Raw genomic sequence first — 23,645 nt, forward strand, 5'->3', positions numbered from 1 at the left:
ATATGTTTGTACACGATACGGATATCGATATTTGTGCTTGCGATACGGATATCGATTTTTAAGCTTCTCTTCGCCAAACTTGTGTTCAAGTTTTGTATGCAAGCAGTTATTTTTATAGCGTTTCTCTACCATTACAACCATTCTGCTATTTCGGTTGAATCGAGTTTCTTATTATCAATCGAGTTCATCTTATATAAATTATAAATCTACTGCACTCCATATTTACCCTGGGGTAGTTGTCAATTTCTCAGGCGAAACGACATAACATGGAATTTCATCCGAACTTGCATGACACAAGATCAGAGCATACCAATTAAAGCTTCAAATCGTTTTATGGCACTTTTTGTCTTGCTGTCTAGTAACAACCTACCTCTAGCATGCTACTCATTGGACTGAAACGTTAGCTATAATTTTGCTTATATTTATAGATTCGCGTGCTTCCAGCAGCTGCGCTTTAGGATCGATTGACCAATCAGAGCAATGCTTTCCCTTTGATATATCGCCTACTACTTCAAAACCGTCGACTATGGCAGGGAAATCCGGTATGCCGGAGATTTTTTGCAGACAAAATAGGACACTGCTAGCTATTAATCAACATTTCAATGATACACAATTAAAAATACATGCCCATGAACATTCAAATCAATACGTAGAAATATTTTCAATCAAATGGTGACATAATATTAATAATTTATATAAAATTGACTGAGCTGTAATTGTTCAAAACCTGACCACATTTCTACGTGCATTTTTCTTGAGTTTCTAGTTTGCACGCCTATATAGAAAACAAAAATGTGTTCCACATTAAAATAAAGCAGAGTACTTCACTTCAGGTTAAATTGAGGTAACTTTATTTACAAGCTTAGCCTAGTTCTTAATATAATACATATTACACAAGCGATGTTTAACTATACTACAACGATCGGCCACTGTCGATCATATGGTATTGTTCAGCAGCAGTGCGTATCGTATCCACACAAAGAGAGATAGCTACTATTGTCTTGTTGTTTATTATGCGCAGAAATCTTGCGTTTCCCGCTTGCTTTCTGCGTCACTTCTTACTTCTTGTGGTGAGATATCCTCTCACCATATTTTGTTTGTGCTGATAGCGATTCACAAACACATATTGCCAGGAATGACAAATTGACCGCTACCACGGATGAAATGTATATTTCAACAATTCCATGTCCGGTTTTTGCTCTCAATGTTTTTATACGATTTTTGCATTCAAAAATACTAAAACAGGTTTTCCAAACTAAGTTTCACTTATCCGATTTTTGCTTTTAGCCGTTCATATATTTAATTTTCTTTTATGTCTCAATGAAACAAGGAAGTATGTTTGGGCATCAACTTACGTACAAATGAAAATAGTTAATGTCGTTTTCGCTTGAGAACACTGAAACTGACCCAGGGTAGTTTCTTCAAACAAACACTTTTCACGAAACTGTGTTGTTTTCGCGCTTAGCAACGGCGGTTTGAGCAAACCTGATATAACAACCAGGTTCGAAACTGACTCGATTTTCAGTTCAACAACGTTAAAACTAGGTTCGAAACTAGCTTCAAACAAACGGTTTGACAGCAGTTAGGGTGGAAACTGGGTTAGGTTTGGTATCAAGCGAAAACGACATAAGAAATCGATATTGAACATTTCCTTCGTTTCTCCATAAGATTATTCATTTGAATCGAATTTTGTGGAAATTGGCTGTCATCTATGAGCAAATAAGGATTTTAACCACTTTACTCGGTATTTCCGGAACCAGTATCAGGTGTACAACTTTGGTTCCGCCGTTTTCAGATAGGTGGCTGTACCGGCTGAGGCTGGTCAAAATACATAGATGATAATTTCTTTAAAGTGAATGTCTACAGTGCCTAACGAATTGTCATCGTCGTTTCAGTGACAGTTGTTCTTGTTTTCGTATTCTTCACGCTCGAAAATGTCTGTTCATGTGCCCAATTCTCGTCATTTGCGGGAAGTTTTACTTTTATGTTACAATTCGAAAAAATGCAGCTGAAGCGCATCGAATGTTCTCAGAAACTTACGGTGATGCTGCTCTGAGTGAAAGAACGTGTCGGGAGTGGTTTCAACGTTTTAAAAATGGTGATTTCGATGTCGAAGACAAACATGGTGGTGGAAGAGAAAAAAACTTCAAAGATGAACAACCAGAAGCATTACTTGATGAAGATTCGTGCCAAACCTAAGAAGAGCTTGCCGAATCGTTGGGAGTGAGTCAGCAAGCCATTTCAAAACGTCTCAAGGCGCTGGGCATGATTCAGAAAGAAGGAAACTGAGTGCCATACGAGTTGAAACCGAGGGACATCGAGCGCCGTCTATTTGTATGTGAGAAACTACTTCAAGGACAAAATCGTAAGGGGTTTTTACATCGCACCGCAAAATTTCGTATTCGATCGAAACAAACCGATTCAAACGAAATACAGAATTGTGGTGGATACGTTTTTTCATCAATCAGCATGTCGACAGTCCCACGACAGAAAGGCCTAACTGCAAATGAGGGTCTCTCTTTGATAACTTTCTCTTTTGATTATTACGGAACCATTAATGCAAACTCTCTAAAGTTTCCAATATAAATCGAAAGCTTGTAGTTTTACCTTGAAAGTTTTGCGAAGAGTAAATCTAAAATAAAAATAAAAATATAAAATGAGTTCGGTAAATCGTGAAAGAAAAAGTAAACAAAGAGAAACTGTTGGATCATTCAGTAAAAAGCGTTCAAGCAGACAGGTTGTGTTACTGGCTTGTGAGTTAACGGCTATCACCGAGTCAAGGCAACTTTAGCTGCAGGTAAACAAAACCCACCTGCGCCTATTGCAAACGCAGCAAAAGCTGGTGTACAGCCAATATTCGGGGCGTTCCCGACTTGGAAGCAATCGAAGAAAGCCATCCCATTCATACGCACAGAGGTGAAGAAACACAGAGGTGCGAACGCATAGAAGTGCTCAGTCACAGAGGTGCGGAGACGAAGGGGTGTAAAGGCACAGAGGTGCTAGGGCGCATCAGCGCAAAGACAACCACCAGGTATCAGTCCGTATGGTGTACAGTACCGGTTGCGGTGGACAAAACGAAGCATTATCGTGTGGTGCTACACAAGAAGCATCACAACTCATCGTCAACAAGAGCTACAACGCTGTATCTAAGGCCAGGTACAGACAGCGTACAGACCAAGTTCAGCGAAGACCACGACGTCAGAGCAACGGAGATAGAAGACAGCAAATTTGAAATAGTTAGAGCGAGCTTCATGCCGAGTACCTGTGGAAAGCAGAAAGCGACTAACAGGTAGATCTATAATTTTATTTTATTTCACTTCAAAGAATATTTTCGTTTATATAATTCAGTTGAGATCAATTATTTAAACACATTTATGTAATGGATGATCTAATGGATGAGAATCCAGGAGATCCATCTCTGCCACCAGGCGAAAATTTAACGGTTCATAACTCGCAGAGAACGAAGTTTTACAATGAAACTTCAGCGGGCCCATGGATAGTATATTTTCGGCGTAAAATGAGGGCATTGAATTTATTTAATATATCTAAAGAATTGACATCACGATTTCCCGCTACCAAAGAGATAGTAAGAGTTCATAAAGACAAGATCCGCGTTGTAGTCGATTCCTTGAAGCAGGCTAATGAGATTGTTGTTTGTGAATTATTTACCCGCGAATATCGCGTATATATTCCTTCGAAAGACGTTGAAATAGACGGTGTTATCACCGAAGCGGGTCTTTCGGTTAAAGAGTTGCTTGAGCATGGAGTTGGACGTTTTAAAAACTCTATGCTTGAGGGAGTAAGGATACTCGAGTGCAAGCAATTGTACTCAGCATCTTTTGAAGAAGAAAACAAAACTTATCGACCTTCAGATCCGTATCGAGTAACATTCGCTGGATCTGCCTTGCCTAGCCATGTCCACAGCGATAGAGTTCGCCTTCCTGTTCGGCTTTTCATACCAAATGTTAGGAATTGCACGAACTGCAAAAAATTTGGCCACACAGCTACTTACTGTAGCAATAAGTCGAAATGTACAAAATGTCAAGGGCCTCATAAGGATAATCTTTGCGATAAAGATATTGAAAAATGTGTTTATTGTGGGGAAAGTCCTCATGATGATCTTTCAGTATGCGCTGCATTTAAATTGCGTAAGGACAAAATGAAGCTTTCTTTAAAAGCACGGTCTAAACGCACATATGCGGAAATGCTCAAAACTATCATTTATGTCCCACCTTTGGAATCCGAAAACGGTTTTTCAAATCTGGCGGAACCAGAGGAATCTGACTCTGACGGAATTAGTGAAGATACCTCGTTTGTCACTCCTCAAGGGTCTGATAAGAGGAGATTAACAAACCACAAAATACCAAAAAAGACCCCTAAAATTACACCTTCAAAAAAAGATCCCCGTGTTAAATCTAAAAAGCCAAATTTAAAACCAAAAACTGTGCCTCCTGGTTTGTCAAATTCACAAACCAATCCAGGAACTAGCACAAGAAAAGACAATAACCCAGTGGGCTCCGTTTCACAGCCACCATCAGGATTACTGAAGTTTTCGGAAATTGTAGAATGGATTTTCGCAGCATTCAATATTTCTGAACCTCTAAAGACTATCATAACGGCATTCCTTCCAATAGCTAGAACTTTTTTGAAACAGTTATCAGCTCAATGGCCAGTTCTTTCAGGTTTTGTATCATTTGATGGATAATTTATCATCCGCCGCAAATGATTCAATCACTGTTCTGCAGTGGAATTGTCGAAGCATCATGCCAAAACTTGATTCATTTAAAGTTTTGTTGCATAGTCAAAAATGTGATGTATTTGCTTTATGCGAAACATGGCTTACATCAAACATAGCCTTAAATTTTAATGACTTTAACATTATACGTCTCGATAGAGACTCCCCGTATGGTGGAGTGCTTTTAGGAATTAAGGAATGTTATTCCTTTTATAGATTAAACATTCCTTCGACTTCTAGTATAGAAGTTGTTGCTTGTCAAATAAACATTAAAGGAAAGGACATTTGCATTGCTTCGGTATATATTCCTCCAAGAGCTCAAGTTGGACAACGACAGCTTAATGAAATTGTCGAAGCCCTTCCTGCTCCACGTTTGATTTTAGGAGATTTCAATTCGCACGGAATGATGTGGGATTCCGTTTACAATGATAACAGATCATCTTTAATATATAATATTTGTCGATAATTTCAACATGACAGTATTGAATATGGGTAGCATGACACGAATTCCAAGACCTCCTGCACGTCCAAGTGCATTAGATTTATCTCTTTGCTCGACTTCAATTCGACTAGATTGCACCTGGAAAGTATTTCCTGATTTACACAGTAGCGATCATTTACCAATCATCATCTCAATTAGCTGTAACAAATGTATTGCTAATTCAGTTAATATTCCATATGATTTGACAAAAAATATGGACTGGATTAAATTCCAAAGTAATATGTCAAGTATCTTAAATTCCATGGAAGAGCTCCCCCCACTTGAGGAATATGACTTCCTCGTTTGTTCGATACTGGAGGCTGCTGAACAAGCACAAACCAAACGATTTCTTGGCCCATCGTTTAACAGAAGACCTCCAAATCCTTGGTGGGACAAAGAGTGCTCAGATGCTAAACACGCGAAACAAAATGCTTTCAAGACGTTTTTAAAACGAGGAGGAGGAACTCCTCAGAATTTTGAAAAATTCTTGGTTTTAGAAACCAAGTACAAGAACATACTTCGGGTCAAGAAATGCAGCTATTGGAGACATTTTGCGGAAGGTTTGTCAAGAGAAACCTCAATGAGCACTCTTTGGAATACGGCCAGACGAATGAGGAATCGTAACGTAGGAAATGAGAGTGAGGAGTACTCGAATCGATGGATATTTGATTTTGCGAGGAAAGTTTGTCCAGATTCTGTTCCTACGCATAGCATTATCAGGGAGTCTTCTTCAAATGATGATTCCATTGATAGCCCCTTTTCAATGATGGAATTTTCCATAGCACTCATGTCTTGTAACAATAACGCTCCTGGGTTGGACAGAATTAAATTCAATTTGGTGAAGAATCTGCCCGACCTCGTAAAAAGACGTTTGTTGGAATTGTTCAACAAGTTTCTTGAGCAAAATATTGTTGTACCTGACTGGAGACAAGTGAAAGTTATCGCCATTCAAAAGCCGGGGAAACCAGCTTCCAATCACAACTCATATAGACCTATTGCAATGTTGTCCTGCATCAGAAAATTGTTCGAAAAAATTATTCTTCGACGCCTCGACACTTGGGTCGAGACGAAAGGTTTGTTATCAGATACTCAATTTGGCTTCCGAAGAAATAAAGGGACGAATGATTGCCTTGCATTGCTTTCGTCTGACATCTAAATTGCCTTCGCTCAAAAACAACAAATGGCCTCTGTATTTTTAGACATTAAAGGAGCATTTGATTCAGTTTCCCTTGATGTTCTTTCAGACAAGCTCCACCAACATGGACTCCCAGCAGTTATAAATAATTATTTGCACAACCTTTTGTCAGAGAAGTGCATGTATTTTTCACATGGCGATTTGGCAACATTCAGAATTAGCTACATGGGTCTACCGCAAGGCTCATGCCTCAGTCCACTCCTGTATAATTTCTATGTAAACGACATTGACAGCTGTCTCGTAACACCATGTACACTAAGGCAATTGGCAGATGATGGCGTGGTTTCAGTTACTGGATCCAAAGCTATTGATCTGCAAAAACCATTGCAAGATACCTTAGATAAATTGTCCGTTTGGGCTGTTCATCTGGGTATCGAATTCTCTGCGGAGAAAACAGAGCTGGTCGTCTTTTCAAGAAAGCATGATCCCGCGCAACTTCAGCTTCATATGATGGGAAGAATGATCCAACAGGTTTTGACTTTCAAATACCTCGGGGTGTGGTTTGATTCCAAATGCACGTGGGGAGGACACATTAGGTATCTGATAACAAAATGCCAACAAAGAGTAAATTTTCTTCGAACGATAACAGGGTCTTGGTGGGGTGCTCATCCGCAAGATCTAATAAAATTGTATCAGACAACGATACTTTCAGTGATGGAATATGGATGCGTTTGCTTTCGTTCCGCTGCAAACTCTCATATTATCAAACTGGAGCGAATTCAGTATCGTTGTTTGCGAATTGCTTTAGGCTGCATGCATTCGACACATACAATGAGTCTTGAAGTTCTGGCGGGAGTTCTTCCATTGAAGGATCGTTTTTGGGAGCTTTCGTCGCGACTGCTAATAAGATGCGAGGTACTGAATCCCCTAGTTATTAATAACTTCGAAAGGTTAGTTGAGCTTCAATCTCAAACAAGATTCATGACAGTATATTTTAACCATATGTCACAGGAAATCAACCCTTCCAGATATATTCCTATCCGTGTCAGCCTCCTAAATGTCCCTGACTCAACTTTATTTTTCGACACATCCATGCAGCGCGAAGTGCGTGGAATCCCGGATCACCTACGCTCTATGGAAATCCCAAAAATATTTTCAAGTAAGTTCAGGCATATTGACTCTGAGAAAATGTTTTACACGGACGGATCGCGAATTGAAGAAGCGACAGGGTTTGGTATGTTCAACAATAATGTTTCGGCCTCATTCAAGCTTCAAGAACCTGCATCTGTTTACATAGCTGAGTTAGCAGCAGTTCATTATAGCTTGAATGTAATCGTCACATTATCTCCAAACCATTATTTCCTCTTCACAGATAGTCTGAGTGCAATTGAAGCCATTCGCTCAAACGCTGCTGGCTAAAGTGAACCGTTTTTCTTGGGCAAAATAAAACAGTGTCTGAACGACATATTGAATAATAATTATCAAATCACAATAGTCTGGGTCCCGGCTCATTGCTCCATTCCAGGCAATGAAAGAGCCGATATTTTAGCCAAACGTGGTGCTATTGAGGGTGAATTTTATGAGAGACCGATTGCTTTCAACGAATTCTATAGCTCGTCTCGCTAAAGAACATTTGCCAGCTGGCAAGCTTCTTAGGATAAAAATGATCTGGGTCGGTGGATGCACTCAATTACCAAAATATCGACAAAGGCATGGTTCAGGGGAAGTGAGTAGGGATTTTATTCGTGTGATGTTCAGACTCATGTCCAATCACTAAACGTTAGATGCACACCTTCTTCGAATTGGACTTGCCGAGACTAATCATTGTGCTTGTGGCGAAGGTTATCGCGATATTGATCATGTCGTTTGGACATGCGTGGAGTATCGTAATGTCAGATCACAGCTAATAAATTCCTTGCGTACCCAAGGTAGACTATCCAATGTCCCAGTTCGAGACATTCTTGCTTGTCGTGACCTTTCTTAAATGAAACTTCTTTATCATTTCATAAAGACAATTGAAGTTTCAATTTAATAATTGACCCTTTTGAGGGTTAGTTCTGACTCCTACTGCGTCCATTAGTTCATCCAATAGCAAAATTTTAATAAAAATTATGTGCTGATACAAACAAACTCAAAATAGGTTACGAAATCAACAACAAAATGTATAAAAATTTAAGCTTATCTTATAATTTATAGCAGTTAAGCGCTTGGTTCAAATAATGTTCTTAAGTAGATTTAATAATAAATAACGAAATAGCTAATATGATATTTAAAATATAAGAGGAATATGTTTTATTAAACTCAAAACGCTGTGACTATATTAGTATTATATTAGGTTAAGAATACTATGTAAAGGTGATGATACGGCGAAGAAAAACTTATGTAAATTCATTATTTTTTACGTTTCGTCTTTGACTCATCAGTGCAGAGCAGTTCAAATTGAACTGCTTAGTGCTAAACTCGGCAGTTCAATTTGAACCGCTAAGCAGACGTAAAGTTTCTGCTATTTCTGCTATAAATTGCCTTAAGAAATAAACGTATTTATGAAAAAAAAGAGAAACTGTCATTTGCAGTTAGTCACACTGAAAGAGAACCAATGAGGAGAAGATAGCGAGATGTAAAACTCGCAATAGACGACATTAACGCTCAGGTTGGCCGGAATACAATGTACAAGTCTGCGATCAGGCTTCCAACGATGCGTGAACTTTGCTGCCTTTCGAGAACTGGTAGTTCAAAACACCTTCTTTTTCCACAAATCTTCAACTCCCATAAATGGCGTTCTTCAGTGTAATGGAGCGGTAGTTGCAGTAGTTTGGCTTGTCGTTCTCTATGAATATATGGTCTATCACTTCTTCTATTCTTTTCTGCGGTAAAGTTCCGCTTTCCTAATCTTCATAATCACCCTGTTCAGCGTTCTAGTCATTAACTCTCCAAAATATTTCATCAGCTCAGCAGACAGTTCATTATTGCTAGTGACTTTCTCGTGTCTCAACTTACTCGGATCTTCCTGATAGCGTAATTTCTGTCGAAAAACCCAGTTCATTCGGTCCCGCGCGTCTTCAGTGATATCGAAAATATCTGACTTATAATATCTTTTGTTGCGGCGCTTTTTATCGAAGTCCAGTCGTTATCTGATCTGGAAATGCCACTTCTTTACGGTTTCAAAGGTCGCTAACCGGGCAAGTCATCAAAAAGACGGCGTCATTCTTCATCAATCTATTGTAATATTTCCTATTCCGTACTTTCGTCGATAACGCCAGGCAGCGAGCGTTCAACGACACGGAATTATCGACTTTTATCCGAACCCCTTATCGGTGCAGTCGCTGAGCAGCCTGAGTTGATTAACATTTTTGCGGTTGTCGTAGCTTGAAATGGATCCTACGAAGTTTATCTACTTAAAAAGATACCAGAAGTCGATAAATCGCACAGCGTTTTGGGTTTTTATCGTAACCTTGTCCTATTCAGTGGAACGTCTCAACTTGAAGCGCACGTATATTCTAAGTTAGTTGGTCATTTGGTCCACAGCTTTCGGAAAAATTTCAAGAGCAATGCTATTATCGGTGTCTAAAATCACAACTCGAGATGGACAGCGATTGATGCGCTACGTTCCGATGAGGTAAGTTCACCAATATAAGCCCTTATCAAAGCAATCTCAAAATGTTTCATATTTCCGCTAGATGTCTCTCCACCGCAACGAAAGCTACTCCTGTTCCAACTGAGAAATCGCCTCAACCCAAACAGAACCAATCATTCATGATCAACTTATTCAGCGGTCAGCTACAGACTGGACAGCTTTTCCCATACCCAGATGTGCTGAATACGGATCAAAAAGAATATGCGCGGGCCATTATTGGGCCAGTTAGTCGATTTTTCGATGTACGCTGGGAGAATATTAAGTGATTCTTGGTAATGATTATGTTATACTTCTTACAGGAAGTCAACGACCGCATTCGAAATGATGAAACATCCAACTTGGATAAACAAACCATGGACGCCATTTGGGATCTCGGTATCATGGGAAATCCGATTCCGGCAGAATATGGTGGACTAGGAATTCCGAATGTTACTGCTTCCCGCCTGGCTGACATTAGTGGAGGAAGCGATTTGGCACTAACTATAGCAATAGGTGCCCATCAGTCGATTGGTACTAAGGGAATTCTTCTGTATGGAACTGATCAACAGAAGGAAAAATATCTTCCACAACTTGCTACAGGAGGTGTTGTAGGAGCATTCGCCCTTACGGAACCGTCGGTCGGTTCGGACGCAGCGTCGGTTAAAACCAAAGCAGTTCTAAGCCCATGTGGAAAATATTACATTCTGAATGGATCCAAACTGTGGTGTTCCGGTGGAGGAATCGCAGGCATATTCACGACGTTTGCCCAAACTGAGGTGACGGATCCGAAAACAGGTGAAAGAAAGGATAAAATGACGGCGTTTATTGTGGAGCGGGGATATCATGGAGTGTCCACCGGACCACCGGAGAAGAAAATGGGCCTGAAGTGTTCCATCACAACGGATGTGTACTTCGATGATGTCAAGGTTCCAGTAGCGAATGTACTTGGAGAGGTGGGTAACGGATTCAAGGTAGCGGTGAATATTTTGAACGCCGGCAGGTATGGTTTGTGCGCGATGTTGACGGGAACTATGCGTGCCTGTATTGAAAAGGCCGCGGAGCATGTTACGACCCGTGTGCAGTTCAAGCGGAAACTCCACGAGTTCGAAAACGTCCAGGAAAAACTAGCCAAAATGGCAATGCATCACTATGTGGCACAGACTCTTACCTACATGCTGGCGGGGAATATGGACCTAGGATCACAGGATTATCACCTGGAAGCTGCCATTACCAAGGTGTTCGGAACCGAAGCCGGTTGGTTCGTTTGCGATGAGGCTATACAGTTGCTGGGTGGAAACGGTTATATGCAAGCTCCAGGGTTGGAACAGTTCATGCGAGATATGCGGGTATTTCGAATATTCGAAGGTGCCAACGACGTACTCAGGATGTTCATTGCATTGACCGGCATCCAAAGTGCCGGAAAACAGTTGAACCAACTCCAGAAGGCACTCAAAAACCCACTGGAGAATTTGGGAGCGATTTGGCAGGAGGGCACCAAACGAGTTACTCGGACCATTGGCGCCAGCAAGACTGACCTAGGAGTGTTTGTTGCTGAACCACTGAAGGAATCTGCGAAACTGTGTAGTCAGGTAGGTATTTAAAGTACGAGGGATATTAATATATGATGGGCATATGAACTTTGATTTGTATTCGTTACAGAGCATCGATATTTTCAATCACACCGTAGAATCGGTGTTGGTTAAACACGGGAAAGGCATTGTGGAGCGGCAGTTCATCCTGGCTCGCATTGCCGACTGCGCAATCGACATCTACACGATGGCCTGTGTACTTTCTCGAGCGACTCGAACCATCCATAAGGAACTACCATCCGCGGAGCACGAGATCCTGATGACACAGGCTTGGTGTATTGAGGTGAGCAAACGATCAGCTGTGGAAAATTGCGTCGGTGAAGAGCGTAAAATTACAACAGGGCTTTCATCATTATTTTACAGGCCAACAATCGAGTACAGCAAAACGTGGAGCGCATACACTCGAAAAAGATTCAAGATAACTACAGGAGGATGTCACTGATAGCTAGAAATATCAGCACTCACCAGGGTCCGGCACACACTAATCCTTTAGAAATAGATTAGAATATGAATGAATGGAATCAGGCGGAATAAGTGGACAGATTTGTTTGTGGTGTGATATATTTACAAAGAGAATTAAACTGGACTTTTCGAACTGTTGGTTGATTCATCGATGTGTATTTTTTTGCTAAGAAAACCAATTTTCGAATCAGCTGTGCAAATCATTAAATCGGTTTATGGAAACAAAAATTACAGAGTTGTTTACAAGACACGACCGATCACGATAACACTAAAAATGTAATTTTCTGATTCGCTCATCAATAAATTTAAATTAAGAAAGTCACATTTTGTTAATCATTATAGTTCGATACTGTTGTCACCTTGAGCGACTTGATACTTTGTCGGTGCTTAGAAGTATGCACGAAAGTTGGAGACATTTTTATTTTTCTAGCCATAGTACAGAAGATCTGCTCTATTTAGCAATATTTGCTTTACCTTCACATTCTTCTGATGGTTTTCGAAATCCATTTTTGTTCCGCTCTCAGCCTTCCTGACTGTTTTCAAACGTGTATCGATAAATTTAAGAACATTCTGGTAAACCAAGTTTTTGTTTGCATTTTTTTTTTACTGACAGGTCCAGACTTTCATTGCTACCGCACACAATTGCTTTTCGCACTTGCTCTTCTTTCAACGCCATCTTCGATCTAAAAGCTTGTATTATCACAAAAAATTGCTTTTATACAACGAATAGACGTTCATCAGTTCGCGTTGTCGCAAACAAGCCTTACAGCGCGATACTAAAGCAACTCTGATTGGCCTGAATGAACGATACAAAAACGTTCATACGCCCATTCTAATAATCTGACTTTACATTTGAAACTAATGATTGATAATGTCAGAAACTTTATTGAAATATCGACGTGGATACACCATGGCTTATATCAGACCCTATTAGCTTTGAGCGAAATCAATCTTCAGTTCAGCAACGCCATCGAACGTATCATGCCAATTGTACCCACATTATCAGATCCGAATGGATTGTGAATCAATTCCAAATCGGCGAGAAACTTACATTCGGAATTCCATGTGGAAATCAGAATGAATTCCGAATCAATTCCAACTCCAGTGCAACAACGAATGAATTTCGTCTACATTTGGTTGATTCGGAAATTTGTCGGAATTGAAGACTCCAATCAGAGCGATCACCATGAGATAGCGTTATGGTGATTCTTTTGAAATATCGAATGCATTTAGGAAAATTTTGGACGAATTTTTCAATTTACTTGAGTTTGAACGAATGCAGATGGCAAAACCTTTCAAATATGGGTAAACAAATGATTATTCACGTGTTGTCATCAAACATATGATTTAAAATTGTCCTATACACTTAACAATTTCTGATGAAATTTTAAATTCTCAGCTCACATACAGATACATACCATAAAAACAAAGAAATTCCCAGATATGAAAACAGTACACAACCTCATTTCTTCGAATTTGATATTTCATCTTACGATTTCTCCATAAATATCAATCAAACATTCCGCGGGAAGTTACTGAATCATTATTGATCGATTTTTTACCAAATTTTCACAAGTTTTTGTATGTTAGTATTCGATTCATAAGAAAAAAAATGAAAACCCGTCATTTTTTCGAATCTTCAAACAAACAGATCTGAAAATTATCACCATTGCTTGGTTCAAAGCTCGCCACTTGAGCGGCGCCACGATCACATAAGAGTTGGTTGGATTCTTCAATTGAGTGAGAAGATGCGGACTGAATTGTCAATCTGTCTTCTTCTTCTTCTTCTTTCCCGATTTTGCACGTTTTCGTGCTGATTTTCAGTTTAATTTTAAATGAAAACATTACATAACTGAATATTTAAATCTTCATGTTTTTCGGATATACAGAACTAGTGAATAACCAGTTCTTGTTAGAATTCCAACATATAGGTACTATTGAAATTCGCTGGAAATTAATAAAACGGCCTACCTTAGTCAGCATCATCCATTCCTCTAGCTGGAGTGTAGTGAAATGGATTAAGTCGCCTAAATTTTACACTAACACATTCATAAAATGAGCGAATATTCAATGACATTTATAATGTCAATGTCAATCGGGTTGTTCGAGCAGCCAATTCAGGCGAAAATTCTAGTACTGAACCGATCGAGCACTGAAAAATCATGCAGTCGAGTAAGAATTCATTGCGCATTCCGTCATTTCGATAATGTCCCAGTGCGAAATCGGTAATATCTTGTTGTACGATTGACGTCTGTTGAACTAAAGCTGCGTGAACTGCAAACGGTTGAAACGGTAGTGAAAATGAATCGAGCTCAAAACTCAGATTCGTACCAGCGATGTCAGATCTACAGAAATCTTCGTAAATCTACGGATTGGAAAAAAATCAACGGAAATCTCCCTTTCCTCTGGAAATGTACGGGACTTGGCAATTTCAACGGAATTTCGCATTTCCTACGGAAAATATGTCTGCTGAGCAAAAATTAAAATCTCCTATTGCACGTTTCGTGCTTTACCCCGGTTAGGTTTCCGGAAAAAATGTCCTACGGAAATGGCATTACAACAATCTGGCATCGCTGATTCGTGCAGTTTGTTTGTTGCGTCAGCTTGTGTTGATATTTTACAAATATAGCATAATAATTGTTGTTCTGCTAAAACGAGAATCGTAAATGTTAAAAATAGTGTATCATTTGTACAGGTATGTATTTTATTTACATGAACAGTTGAGAAACTCGCGGATACTCACACGAATGGGTAGTAATTCTTGAGAAATTAATATTTCTATTTTGTTTTTAGTCAAGCAAATGCAAAACAAATAATTCTAAATGATTACATACGCTACGTATTAATGTCGTTAATGGAATATAGCATTGCAAGATGTTCTTTAAGTGTTTAAACATTGATAAGCCAGCATGTAGAGAAAATGCTGTCCAGGTAATTTACGAAGTGTATATAAAAGAAATTGTTTCTGGAACAAATAAATTCGTTCTTCGTGAAAATATATGGATTCCATACCAAGCAGCGGTGTTCCAAAATAGGTTAGACATATGTACTATATAATAATTTAATTTTATATGGGTCATGGAAGTTATGACGGAAGCGATTAATAAAGCATCCTTTATGCTTCATTGATTATGGTGCTGTGATGTTTCACAAGAGTTCTCGTTCTGTGTTATATTTTTCTACAAGTTCAATTCCTACATCTATGTCTGAAGATATTTTTATTTTACCTATTGAATATTATTGAGTTACATTTTTTACATTGAGTTTGAAATGACTTTTGCTAGATTGATTTCGTTCTAGAATATTACTGCGTTGTTGGTGATTCCAATTTCCATGAAAAGTTTGATATCTGCATATATAATTACTTTGAGATATTTGAGTATGAAGGAAGGTCGTTTACATGCAGTATGAAAAGTAGAAGTCCTTGATAAAAGCCCTGTAGTACACCAGATGTTACATCAACGGATTTAGAGAGAATGTTATGAAAGCTAACAACTTGTGCTAGATTGTTCGAATATGATTTGAGTCATTGAAGTGATTGTGTTTTTTTGTCATAAATCGGCGTTTTGTAGAATAGTAATGGTAGGTTGATATAGTCGAAAGCTTTGCTAAAGTCAGTGTATGTTTCTACGTGGGTGCCCGAGTCCATGGCATTCAGAGTTAAAGTGATATATTCTAGATTTGTTGTGGTTGGGCGACCTTAAATAATCCATGCTGTTATTACATTTTTCAGTGGTTGGAAAAGTTTTTTGTTTGCAATGTCTTGAAAAAAAATAGGAATTCTTGAAATGATGGCCAATCCATGGTAGTTTTGGATATCAGATTTCGAACCTGATTTGAATATTGGTAACAGAAAAGAAGATGTACACATTTCATGGAAAGTACATTTTTAGTGATAAATGGAATAGTTCTTATGAAAGTTCTATTGAATTTTTTTTAAGAATATAGGTGGTATTCCGCAACTTTAAGTTGATTGCAAAGGTTCAAGAAATTTTGGAGGTTAGCCTTAGTTTTATCTCGTTTGAATGTGTTTCAAACGTTCTCTCTCGTATATGTGCTTTCTGTTTTCTATTTTCAGGAGCTTGAGTTGTGAATTGAGCCACACGGGTAATTTACTGTTGTAATTTATTATTCGTGTTTCAGTTATATATATATATATATATATATATATATATATATATATATATATATATATATATATATATATATATATATATATATATATATATATATATATATATATATATATATATATATATATATATATATATATATATATATATATAACTCATTTAGAAAGTCGGTTTTCATTATTATTCAAGTAAACACATAATCTTTTTTATATTATGTGTCTATTTTATACACATGTCATCCAGAGCATCACAATATCGCAACGATCGCAAAGATGTAGAGAGAAGCTATAGAGCAGCTGGCATATCCAGGGCCTTCCAGAGTATTTGTACAGTAAATCCGGTTATGGAATATGATGAAGCTAGTTGTTCCACAAAAGTAGATGCGCTCCCAAATACTACAGCCACCATTCCAACGGTGAATGCGTGTGAGAATGAGCTTATGAATTCCACGGATGCAAATTTTAATATGATCGACCCATTAATTGTTGAAGAAACAGATTGTGGTGTAGGAGAATACTTTTTCGATTCTGATAGTGAAAATTTGGTCAACGAAGATATTGCGAGAAGTGTGGATGTGGGCCAAAAACTTTTAAGTTGGCATGTGCACTACAACATTTCAGAAATTGCCACAAATGATCTTTTATTATGGTTCAAAGAACACCACTTTCCAAATTTACCAAAAAGTATAAAAACTCTCAAATCAAGTGCCAAATTACCGGATGTACAAATAAGACGAATGGGTACTGGAAATTATTGCTATTTTGGACTAAAAAATATGTTGCTACATATTTTGCATCAAAACGGCGGATCAAACCAAATTCAATGCTATGCATTGCAATTTGGTATTGATGGCATTCCGTTAACTTCTAGCTCTGCAAGTGTTTTCTGGCCGATTTTAGTGAAAATCGTGGAATATAAAAATGTTTTACCAGTTACAGTTTATCACGGTACAAGTAAACCGCAAGACGTGCACGAATACATGCAGGAATTCATACACGAGCTCGATCTGATGTTGCGAAATGGTTTCGAATATTCTGGAGAAAAGAAATCCGTTACAGTCTCTGCTTTTATTATGGATGCTCAAGCAAAAGCTTTTGTTATGAATATCAAGGTATAGTAATTACATATGCGAAAGGTATTGTTTAGCATGATACCATACAACGGTATAAGTATCGCATGAAAAATAATAGTTGAACAGATGGCTACTTTACATAATGTTCGATTGGAATAATCGTCGTTAGGTATTTTTTTTAATCCCAGTGTTACATTTCTTCCGTGGAATTTGACAGACTTCGCAGTCGATTTTTAGTGTACAAAATCATTGCATGGCTAGTATTACGATCCTATTGACACTAAGAATCCTTCTAAGTCGGGGCTTGAACATACGACAACTGCCTTGTGAGACCACAACCCTATGCATTGAACCAAACCGCGTAAGGTATATTAACTAAGCATAAATTCGAATAGTTTGTCAACTTAAAAGTATTTATGATCATAGATCTGTGTTGCAGACTACTTGCGCCTTCGCCTATATTCTCAATTGACTTTCGCCTGTAATTGAGAATTGACATTATTGTTAAAACAGCTTGTGTTCTCTAACTTATTGGCTGTGATAATATTATCATGGCAAAGTTTAGTAGTGCGATATTTGATCCAGTTGTACTATTTCAATTCAATATTTTTTGTATAATTTTTACATAATTTTCATGAGATTCTTATATCTAATTATCACTTATAATGCAGGCTGCTAATGGATTGTTTGGGTGTCCTAAATGCACTACCCGTGGATATAGCATTGAGCATAGAACAGTTTTTCCAAATATCGATTGGGTGTCTAGAACCGATGAATCTTTTTTGAACCTGAACGATGGTCACCACCTAGATACTATGAAATTACCCCCAATTGCAACAATTAACCTAGGATGTGTGTCTAAGGTCCCTATAGATTACATGCACAATGTGCTTCTCGGTGTTTTTAGAACGACACTGAAATTTTGGACTGAATCAACTAATAAACCATATTCACTGTCAGAAATTCAAAAGCAGGAAGTGAACTACAGAATAGCCAGAATTAAAAAGCAAATAAGCAGTGACTTTGTCCGCACACCAAGACCATTGAAGGATTTGAAATGGTATAAAGCAACAGAACTTAGATTGTTTTTATTATATTTAGGACCAGCAATTTTTTATAAAGCGGTACCCGATTGCTTTTATAAGCATTTCTTGCTGCTGCACTGTGCAGTTCGCATTCTATGTCATCCAGTTTGGCATCGAAGAGACAACGCTATAGCAAAAAATTTGTTACAATCCTTTGGTCATCAGTTTAAAATGTTGTATGGAGAAAATTATTTCACTTACAATTTCCACGTCCTAACTCACTTAGCGGACGATTGTCTATTGCACGGAAAATTAGATTCGTTCTCCGCATTTCCTTTTGAAAATTATTTGCAAATGATGCTACATTATATTAAGAAAGCTCCCAAACCATTACAGCAATTCAAAAACCGGTTGGGCGAGCATTTGAAGTATGATACAAGTTATAAAAAATACGTTTGTCGTCAACGAGGTGATTCCTATGCTTTTGTGACAAACAAAAATGATATAATTTTATCCGAAGATCCAAACGATAACTTTGTGCATATTGCCAATAACGTGTATAGAATAAATAAAATTAAAAAGACTGTGGAAAACTATAATTTGAGTTGTAATCGAGTGAAAAATCTAATAGCGTTATTTCATGAACCAATGGATTCCCGTATTATAGAATTGTACTGCTGTCGTGAAATATGTATAGAAGAAGAAATTACCACGATAAACGCCGATGATGTAGCCAAAGTTTTGTGTATCCAATTAGACGAAATTGTTGTATTATCTATAATATTGCACACTGACTCGTAGTTAGATAAGAATGTCCACAATGACCACATGTTAGAATAAGCACAGTTTAATTTCATTTGTTACATTATTAATATAAATTTGTAGATATGTTGTATGCAATAAACCATTTCTCCATTGTATTGTGAGTAGAATGCTTCTTTTTATGGCTTTCATCTCGAGTAGTAGTGAATTAAGTAGCGGTTTGTTTTTAAATATATTCCAGATGTTTCAATACGAGTTTCTCAACAGTGTGCCCTCTACAGAAACCATGGCACCGAAATTCAAAAAACAAAAAGCAACATCAACACTGTCGCAATTGCCAATGGTGCACAATAAACAATCTGGATCTGCACAATGTAAAATTGATTTCAAGGCAATTGAGAGATTGTCGGATAATCGTGGTATGTATTTGCTCTCAGCTCAATAGATGAATGATCGTAATGTCATAGATACCGAATGTTCAGCAAGATTTTTTTTAATATGTAAAATTGAACAATATAAACAGTGATCAGGTTTTGAACATCTTACACACTTCTTTGACACGTGACTTGTGTGAATTGTACAAGCTTTTGATTCGCTCCCAGACGCAACGTTGCACATAATGTACAACTTTCCCACACTTGAAATATTTCAACATAAATTGGTCATATTTAAAATCATACGAGAGCATCAAATACCCAACCTCGCACGTTACGAATTATATTAATGCTGATTTCAGTATTTCAATGAAAGAAAGTATCACAAATAGTTCTTTGGGGTCTAACACAAAGCAATTCGACCAATAAGCCACGATCGATTTAGGAAGGACCTGTTAATTCTCGTTTATTCCAAGTTTAAGATAACTCATATTCTAGTGAATTATGGCAATCTTGACCATAGCATAGTCTTGACTTCATAGCACCAATTCATACCGTACACATGGCTGGTACTACGATTCTACTGACACTAAGAAACCTTCCAGGTCTGGGCTCGAACATATAACTGGCTTGTAAGATCGGTGTCTTATGCACCGCCGATCCTGACTCATAATGCTGAAAAAATGACAAATTGCTGATCATGTTGCCGAGAAAGAATGACGTTGTTAAATTTTGTGCAACTCGAGATATTTTCGACCAAAAACTTATCACGCTTCCACTTGGTAAATTTTAAAAAGACAAATTAACTAAAAAATCTACATGTATGCATCATGCAGAGATGATCAATATTTCACTTATGATGAATGGTTTTTTTTTGATAGAATCATCTATACCGGTTGTTCTTCCACCTGGAATTATAGTTAAAAAAATCAGCACATCAGTACCGGGAATCGAAGAAACATTCAACAGAGAAACAGTATTGTCATTTACGGGTAAGTCATCAACATTCCTGTTCATTTGAAAATTTCAAAAACTTTTATATAAACTGCTTTGCTAAGAATTCTCAGAAATTTGAGCTACGTAATCAAAGACTTTCCCTGTGAAATCTCTGTAAATAATTCAATGCTATTTGAGAAATGACTGCTTACAATCTGTTAAATCGTAATCTTCGTTAGAGATTCAAAAATTTCTGGAGGCTCTCGCAATCATCTCTACTTCATTCAAAAACTTTTTTTAAAGTTGATGAACTGAAAATTTTTTTATCGAAAAAAAAATTAAATCCGGATTTTCATATATTTATTAGGATTTAGTTTATTATAAAACGAGTGAAATATATAAATCTGTATAGAATTTTCATTAAGACCTAAGTGACAATGAGAGGTTCCTTCTCGATTATTACGGTACTCTTAGCAAAACTTCTCCACAATTATTTGTCGATAATAATAACTGAAACTATCATCTTTGCATTGCATTGAAACTATATGCATTGAAGAAATCAGCTAAAAATACAGGAATATTTCACGATAAATGAAAGAGAAACTTAACAAAGAGAATCTCTCATTGTCTCTAATAGGTCGCAATGATAATTCTATACAGAAATATTGAATTAAATGTTCGATACATGTTTTATATATGAATTATATTTTTCTCAGGATCACAACCATCAACTGTATTTCCCGGACAAGCAGTGCGCGTTGAAAGTAAATACCATTTATTAAATTATGATGAAAATGTGATTTAACCAAATACTTTTTTAGCCCATGACAAAAGCGAAGATACCAAATGTAATGCTTCTTCATATAACAATCAGGACGCCCAACTACAAGAACTAGATTCGTCTATTCAGGATATTTCAAATACAGCGGACAATGAAGGTACTATATCTAGTTTTTGTTCTAATTTTCTCACATAGTTATGCAACTATTTCTTCACTCAAAAACCTGTTGTATTGATGTAATGACCTACAAATTGAATTAATTTTCAGTCAAATTTTGAATTCGGTTGGCTTTTCTGTTTCAACAGACTTCACAGACGATTCTTAGCGTACAGTCATTGTATGACTAGTTCTACGGTCATATTAACCTTGCATTGAACCGTCAACCTGGGACTTCATTTGAAACCACCTTTTATAAAATTACGTCGTAGAAATTGAAAATCACTGTGCTATTTTAGAACCAGAAACCGAAAGCAGACTATGAGATCATCAATCCTTTCGTTTGTGAAAATCGGTTCAGCTCTTTCTACATCTAATTTAAAGATGTGCTTACCAAACAATCACTGAAACATAAATGCATACATACTAACAGATCTGAATGGTCATTCGTCTATCAAATTCCTTGCTGATATGTTTTGATCTTAATATAAAGTTTGGTATCCAAATCGTTTGATTTCTCGTTATATCTTTTTCGGATTGGCCCTAAATTCTCCACCATAAAAAATGATCAGAAATTATGATCGCAATACATAGTCCATAAAATACCATTCTAACAGATATTATACATTTTCAGATTTATCATCCAGTACTATTGAGCGCCTCGTCAAGATAGGTGAGTTTGTTTGGAAGGCATTTTTTCGAATCAATATTTAAACAAAAATTGTTACAGAAAAAATGCTACATGCCTCGAATTTATACCATGCAACAAACAAGCGATGCCTGTATACACTCATGAGAGATATGAAAAGTGTGATAACCCACCTCGGCAATGTTTCAATTTCAACTGCGGGTATCAAGATGCCAGTTCTCAATGATGAAGAGTTGGCGAATTTGGAAAATTACTCGGAAACAGCTGAAGGAAAGGCAGTTTTGCGTCAACGATTTGAAGGAGAGAACTCCGAAACTCTATACAATTATTGCAGACATTTCTCGGAGCAACTATTTGAGCATACGAGCTACACCACTTGGAGTGGAAATACTGCTCACAATGCTCGTAGTTTGATACAACCGAAGCGAGCATCGGAGATGAATCTTGTTCAAATATTACTTGGTACGTTTGATTTTTAAATACTAAAAAAATACTAGGAGACCCATATCAAACTCTAAGTCGGCGAATCCAAAGTTCATTTTTATTGTCTGGAATCATAGTATCCTCATATAAAATTAGAAATACTTGTGATTGAATTAAATGTATTTTCTATCTGTTTCTAGATGTGGCTCAGAATAAATTCTCCGTAGAAAGAAAAGAAGTGAACACAACGTTCATCAGAGCTCTAAAAAATTTGAACGAAACGCAAAAGGCACGCAAGCGACGACGTTATGCGAAGGATATTACTTCAAACTCGGAACCAGTTCACTAACCCGATTAACAAATGTTCTAATCCCCAATACTTGTTTAATATAAGAGAAATGCGGGGCGATAGATCTCCTACACAACAATAATAATAGTATAAAAATTTCAATCGATTTTTTTTGTTTTATACCAGCTATTCGAAATTCTCCCTCAAACGCTGGTCCAATGGCGGTCCAATGCCTCGAAGAAAAAATAGTTCAACAATGGACCTCTGTCTGCCGGGTTTGTTGAACGAATCGAGCAGCTATCGGTTCAACGGTCTGTTTCAAAATCGTCAAACAAAGGTCCCGTGTTGGACTCCCGTTGAACGATTGATTGGACTTTCATTGGACCAATGATCCAACGTATTGGACCAATGAAGGACCATCGTTGAACGTTTTTTTCTAAGAGGGGTGGGTTCCGTCCAGCGATGCCAGATAGCAGTAGTGTCATTTCCGTAGATTGGCATTTTTCTCGGAAGGTTTTTTTTTGCTCGCCAGAAAAAATCTAGTTTCCGTAGTTCTCCGTTGATAAATTTAAATTTCCGTAGATTTCCGTAGAAAAAAGTACGGGTGTGTAATGCCAGAGACATAACTGGATGTCGTGAATACGAATAAAACTGACACGATTTCTTTACACTTTCGAATTCGAATTGATCGATTGTGTGAATCGCGAAGCTTTCCCTCTTTTCATTACTAAAATTTTCGATTTTTGACGTCGATTATCTCATTTCGGATTTGCATATTTCATTGAAAGAAACTATCAAGATGCTGTACAGGATTCATTTCTGTCTTTTAGAAGGCCCTAATTTTGGAATTCTCTACTATATTTAGCACAGTTCGGAACATTTTTCTAGAACGATTTTTGCACAACGAACAGTGCACGAACCAAATCAAATTACTTTGGATTTTCACTAAAACTGATGATTTCTACCTTCGATTTGCAAAGAATTAATCTTAATAGTTCTTTAGATAACATTTAGAGCCATTAGAACGGCT

At 37.5% G+C, this 23,645-nt stretch overlaps 2 protein-coding genes across 2 annotated transcripts; both read left to right on the top strand.

Annotated features, from left to right (window-relative positions):
• Window positions 1-9,828: 9,828 nt before the first annotated feature.
• LOC131427090 (very long-chain specific acyl-CoA dehydrogenase, mitochondrial-like) lies at window positions 9,829-12,129 on the top strand. The gene is made up of 5 exons (XM_058590011.1): window positions 9,829-9,967; window positions 10,029-10,227; window positions 10,285-11,553; window positions 11,624-11,836; window positions 11,917-12,129. Exons 1-5 carry the CDS (start codon window positions 9,900-9,902, stop codon window positions 12,055-12,057), a joined length of 1,890 nt encoding a protein of 629 aa, XP_058445994.1. The 5' UTR covers window positions 9,829-9,899; the 3' UTR covers window positions 12,058-12,129.
• A 7,159-nt stretch (window positions 12,130-19,288) lies between these two features.
• Window positions 19,289-22,695, top strand: LOC131427091 (uncharacterized). Its single transcript, XM_058590013.1, has 7 exons — window positions 19,289-19,426; window positions 20,263-20,373; window positions 21,034-21,081; window positions 21,139-21,255; window positions 21,889-21,927; window positions 21,985-22,365; window positions 22,527-22,695. The coding sequence occupies exons 1-7, from the start codon at window positions 19,294-19,296 to the stop codon at window positions 22,673-22,675; spliced, it is 978 nt and encodes a 325-aa protein (XP_058445996.1). The 5' UTR covers window positions 19,289-19,293; the 3' UTR covers window positions 22,676-22,695.
• Window positions 22,696-23,645: the final 950 nt, after the last annotated feature.

This window comes from Malaya genurostris, chromosome 2 (assembly GCF_030247185.1).
Source record: "Malaya genurostris strain Urasoe2022 chromosome 2, Malgen_1.1, whole genome shotgun sequence".
NCBI classification, from domain to species: domain Eukaryota; kingdom Metazoa; phylum Arthropoda; class Insecta; order Diptera; family Culicidae; genus Malaya; species Malaya genurostris.